Source organism: Gambusia affinis, linkage group LG01, assembly GCF_019740435.1.
Source record: "Gambusia affinis linkage group LG01, SWU_Gaff_1.0, whole genome shotgun sequence".
In the NCBI taxonomy this organism is placed as follows: Eukaryota; Metazoa; Chordata; class Actinopteri; order Cyprinodontiformes; family Poeciliidae; genus Gambusia; species Gambusia affinis.
Genome location: NC_057868.1, coordinates 31,405,818 through 31,416,212, shown reverse-complemented (window position 1 = coordinate 31,416,212; position 10,395 = coordinate 31,405,818). Strand labels below are relative to the sequence as shown.

Sequence of the window (10,395 nt, the reverse complement as noted above, 5' to 3'; positions counted from 1 at the left end):
ATATATATATATATATATATATATATATATATATATACATATATATATACATATATATATATGTATATATATATACATATATATATATGTATATATATATGTAACAAATTTTAACTATATATATATATATATATTACATTACAGATGTTATATACAGTAAATATGCTAAACAGATTTAATGCAATTTCTGTCAATCTTGCAATGCAGTTTTTCTTTAATTGTTTCTTTTTTTGCATCGGAGCCGATGTTTTCACACCGGCCTGGGCAGGCAAGGTGAATGTATGAGCAACTCTTCGCCTTTTTTTGTAATTCTTATCACTGGGAGTCATTTCAAAAGGTTGTTCATCAAAGCATTACTCTCCAATATGTTCTTAACATTATCTCTGAGAAAGGGAGAACACTAATGAAAACTGCGTAACAGACAATCCCACCCACACAGACAGGTCTGTGCCACATCGCCTCGACACTTATGGTGTTTTTCCATTAAAAACTGAATGATGGAAGGAGTAAAAAAGGTGCAGTATGGCTGAAGAGTAATGGTGCTAATAACACGTTGGAACATGATGCTTTGTGAATGTTCTTGACCCCTGTGTGTACTGTACGCTTCAGTTCCCGTCTCATTTTTTAATGTACTGTATATGTTCGAAGGCAGGGAAAAATTGATGAAAGTATTTTAAACTCAGATACGGGTAAATCATCTGACTCAGCACTCTCTATCACTTTAGTTTTGTTTTTTTTTTATTATTATTATTTTAAAGGAGAAAAATCTTACCTGTTACTTTATTTTCTTTTTAAATGTTACAGCTACAAAAATGTATATTTTTAAAAAAAATTGTGAATCTGTTATATGATGTTCGATAGAAATAAATGAGAAAAAAAGCTTTATAGATTTAATTTCTGTGGTCAATTTATTCCACATATTTGTTCCAGTATGAGAAAATTAAATTAGCATGTCATACTCTGAGTATGAGTTCTGCATCAAATGAAGAGGGTTAAAAACATTCACATTATTATTTGTTTATCAACATGCTTTGAGCAAAATGCACAACAGGTGTCTAGCTGCACTATAGAAAATAATATCAAATACAAGCTACAATAATGAAAATTACATTAAATTTCCCATAATGCCTTTCAAATGTACTTATTGTACATACATACACACACAGAGACACGCATATACATATACACGTATATATACATATATATATATATATATCCATCCATCCATCCATTTTCTTACACCCTTCTTCCCTAATGGGGTCAGGAGGGTTGCTGGTGCCTCTCCAGCTGCGTTCCGGGCGAGAGGCGGGGTTCACCCTGGACAGGTCGCCAGTCTGTCGCAGGGCAACACAAAGACATACAAGACAAACGACCATGCACACACACACCTAGGGAGAATTTAGAGAGCCCAATTAACCTGACAGTCATGTTTTTTGGACTGTGGGAGGAAGCCGGAGAACCCGGAGAGAACCCACGCATGCACAGGGAGAACATGCAAACTCCATGCAGAAAGATCCCCGGCCGGGAATCGAACCCAGGACCTTCTTGCTGCAAGGCAGCATATATATATATATATATATATATATATATATATATATATATATATATATATATATATACTGATGATACTGTTTTACTGTCCTTTATGGAGATTATGTGGACGGAAGTCAAGTTCCGTTATGTATTGTCCATATCAACTCTAACACATAGTAGATTTCTCAGTCTATCTTCTTTCCTTTTGCGTTGGAGGTGAGATTTTGATGTTTCTCCTCAGTTTCTCCCAAGCTGAATCTCTGTAACAGTTCCACAGCAAACAAGGGAACCACCTGGCCAAGAGGAAACAGAGACACACTCAATTATTGTGTCTGTAAGGACATCTACTGGCCCAAAATATCACTCTGACATGTCTCTCACACATCTGAGATTCTGATCTTCATGTGCGAAATCCAGATTTAGAAAATTCTTGCTCAATTAATCTGAGTTTGTGTGTAAAATCAAAATCGTCATTGTTAACATTTTTTAATGGAAATATATTTCTTAAAAGCAAAACAGTTCCTAAAGGTTACACATAATACAGTACCATGACACACAATAATGATTAAAAGAATCTGAAAGTAAGATGCATTAAATGCTAAGAAAGCCAAAAAATGTCTGGCATTTGTCAGGCTTCAGACAGTAATCCTCCTTCCTGCCATGTAATAATATTTGATTTCACGTCATTACTGATAAGTGCAGACCTTTGGAACGTTACATTTCAAATGTACTAATGAAACTAGTTGCATTTATATTTCTAAACCAAACATCTGGAAGTGGAAAGAACATCATTTCTTCATAAACCACCAATGATCAGGTGCAACATTTCTGGCAGTGGAGTGAAGAAATTAGAAGAGGTTATCCAAAAATTAAGGTATACTAGTAGAGAGCTTTACGAAGACTTCGAATTGGCAGGTACACCTGCAAAGAACATTCATCAATCCATGCACACAGGTTTCTTTATACAAGAGACAACCTGACAGTGCCTTAATAAAAAATGTTTTTTTTGCAAAGTATACAACAGCAAATTTTTATGTCACTTTCCAACTCACATGTGCCATTATGAGCTTCCTGGTTTTAGGTACTTTTGGATCTGGATACTCTTCCCCAAAGCAGAGCTCGATCTTGTGTGAAGGTGTAGGCCCCTTTCCCTGTAAACTGTTCTGGAGTGCTGTAAATTATATATTCATATTGGTGTTTTAAGAAGAATGTTGTTTATTTTTATTTTAAAAAATTCAATTTAGCATTTTCAATTGTATGCATCTTGTGTAATACCATTTAGGAACGAGGGTATATCCATCAGTTTGCAGGTTTTTTCACGTTCCAGTTTGTTTGGCCTGTCAGCATGCTGGGCCAAGGGACCACTCCAGTACACCCTGCCCTGGCAGAAGCGCTTGATAAATACCCCATCTGGTGCCACCCACAGTAGCACACCCCTTTCCAGGTGACAAAGAAGGCGATTCATGGTTTCTGCCAGGCAATCTGGAAGAGCTACAGAACCTGGGGATGGGAAAGAAAGCTGCTGGGCAGAGCAGGGTCCATAGATCTGCTCATTTCCCAAAGGAACATGACCCTGGAGGATGAAGCATCCATCTAGGCTCTCCGTGATCACTTTCATCACTGTCTGGCCCTGGTACAATAGCCTCACCTCCATGCGAAAGTCTGTGCAAAAAATGCAGTTAACACTGATCAAGATCAGTATGAAAATACATATGAGCTAACATAATGATATTTATTTGAATAATTCCGATTTTCTTACCGGTTATATTGAGGATGGGACTGAAGAAACTTACTGGATCAGGAGCCTGAATTAGATTATTTTTCTCTGTTATCTCACAGTACATGTGCTCCTTCATCAGGTCATCTGAAGAATAAAACACATGAGAACATACTCAAGACAGCAATTTTGGAAAGTAGTTGCTGATGTTTTTATTTTTTGCAAATTCACACATCCACGTGGGTGTTGAAAATTATATTCAGTTCAGTTTAAAGCAAGCTGATTATTAATTTGTCATCATACCAAACAGCAAGAGCATATATTAGTTGCTGGTTATTTGCATTTTTGTGGCATACAGTTATTTTGCCACCGGTCATGTATCAATTTGTCTTGGATGAGAAGGTAGAGGTTATTGTACCCACTTTGACAAACAGCTATCTAAAAACATTGGCAATCTTTGCTTGTTGTGTGCGCTGAAAAGATTTATTTTTCACCATTTTTATTATAGGTAAGTTTACGTAATTTTATTGCTCTATATTATATATTATGCTATATGTTTTAAAGAAATATTTCAAAACTACCAAGAAAAATAAATGAATGCACCACAAAACAACAGGGTTTTCTGTAGATATGAAATGAAAATATGTTGGAATAACATTGGGGAGGAGAAGTACAGAACACCAATGTTTGAGCTGAATTAATTATATAAAGTACAGTAGCCGTAAGATTTTTAAACATTCCTTAACATATATCATCAAAAATATTTCCAAATGAAAAAGAACAGATTAAAATCACACAAACATGTTATTCCCCATTTAACCTAAAACCATTGCAGAACCAGTTTTGATCAGGACAAAGTTGAATGGACGAAGGTCAGTTTCAGGTATTAAAGTCTAGCAAAGTTTTAAAAAGGGTCCAAAAATGCAGAGAGACCTGAGTGGAGCATGGACTATAACATAAAGCTACTTCTCACCAACTCGTTGTTGCACTCTGCTGCTCAGATGGGTGAACAAAGTGTTTAGAATAATTTGGAAGTGTTTCTAGTTGCAGACTACATAAACAGTCATGGTGTAACAACTAAAGGAACAACACCCATCAATTTTATTAATGTTTTGCTCATATAAAACTACAGGGAAAAACTACAGACAGAATGCCTCCACACTTTGTCTAAACAGAAACCTGACTAATTAATCAGCATTTTATAATGTGTTACTCTATAAAACAAAGTCCTGATCTCAGGCCCAACTGATTCTCTCCCAAACACGAGGTAATAGCATACTTAGAATGTCAGATCACTAAAAAAAACACGCAAGGTAACAAAGATACAAGTCGGAAAGAATATTACTGATTATATGCAATTTGTTGGAAATAACAAGGGCAAATTTAGAATACTGTCTCACTGTGAGGTTATGTGAATAAATAGATCTAAAAAATCAAACTGGTTGAAATGTTAAGTTTTTTGGTTTTTTTGCAGAAAGAAAAACACTGCTCTCCGATCCAACCTTGTTAATCCTGTGCAGTAGAGTGTTATTAGAGTTATTTAGCAAATGTGTCTGCATCTAAGCCAGATGCCTTGACATTATTGATGGAACAGTACAACCTGACATTTATTGGTAATTTCAACCTCTACAGGAAAATATCAAAACATCTTTCTGAAAGGAAATGTGATACATGCACACTGCAAATGTACTCATGTCACTTGTACTTTTTTACATTTTGTAATTTTATAAGTATTGTATTCACATGGCTTTACTATCCTACCCCTAAGTAAAAACCAGCCACTGCAAACAATTCCCCTCAAAAGTCACAGAGTTAGTAAATAGATTGCATCTTTATAATATTAAATTGCAGCTGTTCTGCGAAGGCATTTGCAATCTTACCAATACATGACTGTCTATCTGAATTGGAAAAAGAGAGCATTAATCAAAGAAGCACTCAGGGTGTCTATGTTAACTCTGGGAGAGCTTAGAACACCCATTAGTCTGGACTTTAGCATCTTTCATTAGACATTTGCTACAAGTCACATATTAACACAGCAAATATGTGGAAGAAGGAAACCTAAATCAAAAGTTTTGGCCTACATGCAAAGCTCTTTAAGCAGCTGATATATAGCACAGTTTGGAAAAAAAAATCTTTCAGAGGCTGCAAATATTTGATATCTGCAGACACTTTTCACAGACTTTCTGGCCTTCAGTTATTTGCAAAGAAAATGAACAACTGTTTCTGAGATATCCAAAGCTGGTAGAGACATCCCAAAAGACTTGTTAGTTCTAAAGCAATGTTGACAAAGGCAGCTGAATACAAATGAACATCTCACTATTAGAATTTATTTGGATAAAATATTCTTTTGCCTACCACTATGCTCTACTTTGTGTTAGTCTATCCATAAAACAGATTCAGGTCTGTGGCAGTAGTGAAACAAAATGTAAAAATGTTATGGTGGCACCGTAAAGTAAAAGTAATTTGTCTGTTCGCAAAATCAGTGCTAACAGACAAGCCTTTCTAGAGATGATCTGCACAACTAACCAACAATTAACTACCATGAATGATTCCAACTATTGTGCTTGTTATGTGACCATAATTCCACTCTCTAAAAGTTAAACTTTGCTGCCAATAAAACAGCATAGAACAATCCTTTACCTCATTACCTTGCATCTGTTATATCACCTTTCAAACATGTGTATCTGCTTTCAGAGTGAATTGCCTGACATTTGAAAACCAGTGCATGTTGCACAATAACAGAACCAATCAAAACCAGAAGTGAAACCTAACTTATAATATTTCATTAGAGTTGTTCAGTTGTTTTAACTTAAGAATTTTAAGAGAAAGACCAAGAACATCTCCCCATTGATATTTGTGCACAAGGGTTAGGGTGCACTTAAATTTATCGGTTCCTCTGATTTTACTCTTTATAGGTACTTGTTTGAGTAAAATGAACATTGTTCTTTTATTCTGTGAACTACTGACATGTCTCTGAAATTCCAAGCAAAAATATAGTATTTATTTGCAGAAAATGACAAATGGTCAAAATAACAAATAATTTCAGACCTGAAATAATTCAAATAAAACAAGTTCATATTCACTTAGAAACAATTCAAATGTTTTAACTCAGGAAGAGTTCAGAAATCAATATTTGGCAGAATAATTGTGAGGTTTTTTTCAATGGGGTTCAATGCAGTGGGCTCTTAATTTTATTTTCCAGAGCTGTAAACATACAGTGCCTCCCAGTTAACTCAAAATGTCTTAGAAAAGTAAATTTATGCGTTATTCTAATTTTTAGAGAAACTAAATAGATTATGGGCCATAATAATTCAAACTCTGAGACAGACTGGCAACCTGTCCAGGGTGTATCCCGCCTCTCGCCCGGAACGTTAGCTGGAGAAAACTAGCAGCCCTCCCGACCCATCTAAGGGGCAAAGGTGTACAGAAAATGGATGGGTGGATGGAATAATTTGGACAATAGGAAACAAATACTGGTAATTGATCAATGAGTAACACTTTTTGAATTTAGTTACTGAAACAACTAAACAACAGTCACATTCATTTAGTGGCATTTGCAGATGTGCAATAGAGTCAAGAAGATTTTCTAGCAAATTTGTGCTTATAACTCTTACCAACACATGGTTTTTCTTCTTTGTGAGCTTGAAGTTCTTCCTTTTGGCACTGAAGTAAGAAAAACAGAAACCCAAGTTAAGGAAGCATCTATTAAAGATTGGAGCAGGAAGACTTGATCATTGAGATTTTTCCCTACCTAGCCTAAAGATATGTTTTCAGACGGAAGACTTGCAGTACAAATTAAGTACTACTATTAAATTAAGAAGCAGACTGTATCTACTTCTTTTTACTATCACTGATCTTAAAATGACTTGTGATATATTTGTAAATCTCTTTGTAAAACTCCAAATTATTCATCAACTGTCAGAAATGACTTTTTCCCTGCCACCCCAGCAAAAACAAACTACTCACACCATCCATGCCAACCAAAAGTATTTATTGTGCCTTGAGACACGTTTTATAATTACTGTCTCATTGTCTGTACGAGTGTATTACTCATCTTACCTGATTTTCTGGATAACCAGGGCTTGTTGGCGATACCTTCACCTGCTTGAACACATATTTTGTCTGAGGATGTGCTGTGACAGAGGGAAGTAGCGAGCACAAGTGAGACCAAACACAACAGTTTGAATTAAGAAGACAAAGTCGTTTTGAAAAGAAAGCTAATTATTTGTTTTTTTTACCTCCCGGCTTTGACAGGCAGACATCCTGTTCAATTCGATAGACCTTGTATGGTTCAGTGATGTCCAACTGGTTGCGTTCAGGAACCTCCTGGAAGTCGGTGCTCTTGTTAAGTGCACAACGGAGTCGGGTTTTCCACATTGTGGGATCAGCTCTATCCCTGCCCTCCTTGTATTTGCCTTTATACATGGCCCAGGCCTGTGCATAAAAATACTGATTCAGAAAACTATCCCAAAAAAACTTACATAATAAACATAATATCTTTTTTTTTTCTTGTCATATTAGCTTGAATAATATCGATACATGGTATATAAGAATCCGAAGTAATAAAACTAAAAAACAGCAAAAAATATAAAAACAATTTTCGTTTTATTTTTGAAAATATAAACATTTCCACCTCGTTCCAGGAAAACAGCAACACAATAAATATTTGTACAGGTCACATCATACTTAAAAGCAGGATTTTCAAGGAGGAGATCAAGATGTGTAGATATTAGACGCACCAACCACTCAGTCAGGGATCAGAATAAGACAATTTCTCCCTAAATAGCTCTGATTATGGATCAACAGCTCAAACAATAATAAAAAAAAAATCCTGTCTTATTTTTCCAGATTTATTAAAAAAATTTAATCTAGAATCTCCCACCATTTAGTTATGTTAGGTTAATCTTTGTAACACCATAATTTGTCACATTTGACCAAATTCAGGGTTTTGGAAAGGTGCCAAAACGTTCTGTAATCCATAATAATCTAGAAAGACATTGAAAAGGCATTTCATTATCCTTACTGGGTGACAGTATCTCACTGTAGTTTGTAAAGGCACACGTTTATTCTAAATTGTTGGTATTAGTGTCCAAAAAGCTCAACTATTAGACTTTTATTTTAACAAAGACAATCAACCCAATTTGTCCAAATTACAGACATTTGACTTCCGTATTGATGTACTAAAGTGATGATATTTAATGTTTAAATACGCACAGTAAATAATTTCAAAATTGTCCTTTGAAGGCTTTTTGTTTATTTTTCAGCCCAAATAATAGTCAGTGGATAGTTTTGATTTGATGTAGGCATTCCACATATTGGTATATGTATTTTATTAAACATAACTGGAAGAAAAAAATAACACGCTTTAATTCACTTAACGGCCAGTTTGTTTTTTTTTTGTTTTTTTAACCTTTTAGATTTTTATCTTGCTTTCCCCCTAGCGGACTTATGACCTAAACCCCTTATTCACCTTTAAAAAGTCCCGGATACAAAAAATAAAATACAATGGTATTTCAGAATAAATAGTCAAAAATGTATACTTTAACACTTTCGACACCCAAGTTAAACATTTTATAAGTTTGCCTATAATCACGTCATGATAGGATAAAGACAGATTTTGAGTAGGATTTGGGTTTGGGTTTCCTTCGCTTACCATTCGGAGGGACAGCAATGTTTCCCCCATTTCAGAGCACAGTAAAATAATCTGCCTAAGTAACTCAAGGCTTTTCGGAAAGTGAAACATAAAAAGTGTTGACCTTAAAGAGAGCCGCATCCTCCGTCTGCTTGTAGTCCTTCTTGGCTGCGTGCTTCCAGGGGATCCTGAACATGGTCTTGCCCTCATCCTCCCAGCACAGGCCTTCATATTTCCCACTCTCTATCTGAGCTACCAGCCACTCTTTCAGGTGCAACTTGGCTCCATCCATCTTCAGCACATGTTGCGTGTCACAGGAACAACAGTGCACGGTTCAAGACAGCTTCGGATAGTTTTACACCACTTTTGCAAACATAAGATGTCTGTATTTTTTGGTCTGTCACGCCACTGGAGCTCTCCTTCTAGCAAATTGAAAAAAGAAAGGTACACTAAGAAGTCAGCCAATGGAGCTGTTCAGCTTTACACCTACTGAGTTAATCGGAAAGTTAAATAGAGAAGTCGCAACTAAACTTCGGAACGCTCCCACAAGCGAAAGCGAAAGCTTTGAAGCTATTTTTATGCTTTCGGTTTCCACACTTTGCTCTTCAGAACATTTAATCATTTCCAAGTTAGGTAACCTTGAGTATCTGATGGAATACTGTTTAAAGGATAAGCAAAAACTAAGTTTAAGTGAAAGTATGTAGTAGATTTGCCGTAGATGTCTGCTTTTATTACAATAATTAAATTGACTTTAGGGAAAAAAAAACTTGTTATCCTAAAAGCAAGAAAAGGAAAACGTAAAATGTGAAAGGTGTTATAATTAAATATGCTAATGCAGAAAAGGAGGCCTAGCTATTAATTAGTGCCTAGAGGAGAATATAATAAAACCGCACACACAGTTAAGCAAGCACACGTAGTCACTCATATCGAAACGTTCCTGTGAAAATGAAAGTATGTGGGTGGTCAAACTTGTTTTTTTTTTCTTTCTTTTTCTGTCAGACGCTCCTCCACCTTTCCTACCTAAATAGGATGCGACCTTTCTTTTAATTGTTCATTTCAGCTTGAAGTAGGCGTAAGATGGGACTAACAAAAAATAAAAGAAACGAAACCTTAAGTCTCATTTAGATGACAAACAAACGCACTGAACTGTTTCCACAAGCAGATGGCAGCATAGAGCTGTGTCGTTTTCACATAGTAGTAAACCATTGAGCAAAAACTATATCGACCGTCCTATAGGCAGACCTGTTTAACTGCCTGTAAACACAAGAGTCGAATCTGCCAATCACATTTGCATTTAGGGAACAGGACAAGGTGAAGACGACTTGCTAAAGTTTAAATTGACTATTGGAATGGGGAAACAAAAACATTTAAGTGACTTTTTAACATTACATTGTTGTTGGTTGCAGATAGACTGGACTATATAGTTCAAATGCTGATCTATGGGGATTTTCACGAAAAAAACATCAATCATGTTTGTAGAAAATCTTCTGGAAAAAAAAGAAAAAAACATCTA

General features: G+C 35.6%; 1 protein-coding gene across 1 annotated transcript; it reads right to left on the bottom strand.

Moving 5' to 3' along the window:
- Positions 1-877: 877 nt before the first annotated feature.
- Positions 878-9,457, bottom strand: irf10 (interferon regulatory factor 10). Its single transcript, XM_044112571.1, has 8 exons — positions 9,007-9,457; positions 7,489-7,684; positions 7,310-7,383; positions 6,865-6,913; positions 3,293-3,397; positions 2,809-3,195; positions 2,586-2,704; positions 878-1,826 (listed from the first exon to the last, which is right to left on the bottom strand). The coding sequence occupies exons 1-8, from the start codon at positions 9,172-9,174 to the stop codon at positions 1,719-1,721; spliced, it is 1,206 nt and encodes a 401-aa protein (XP_043968506.1). The 5' UTR covers positions 9,175-9,457; the 3' UTR covers positions 878-1,718.
- Between the last annotated feature and the right edge of the window lie 938 nt (positions 9,458-10,395).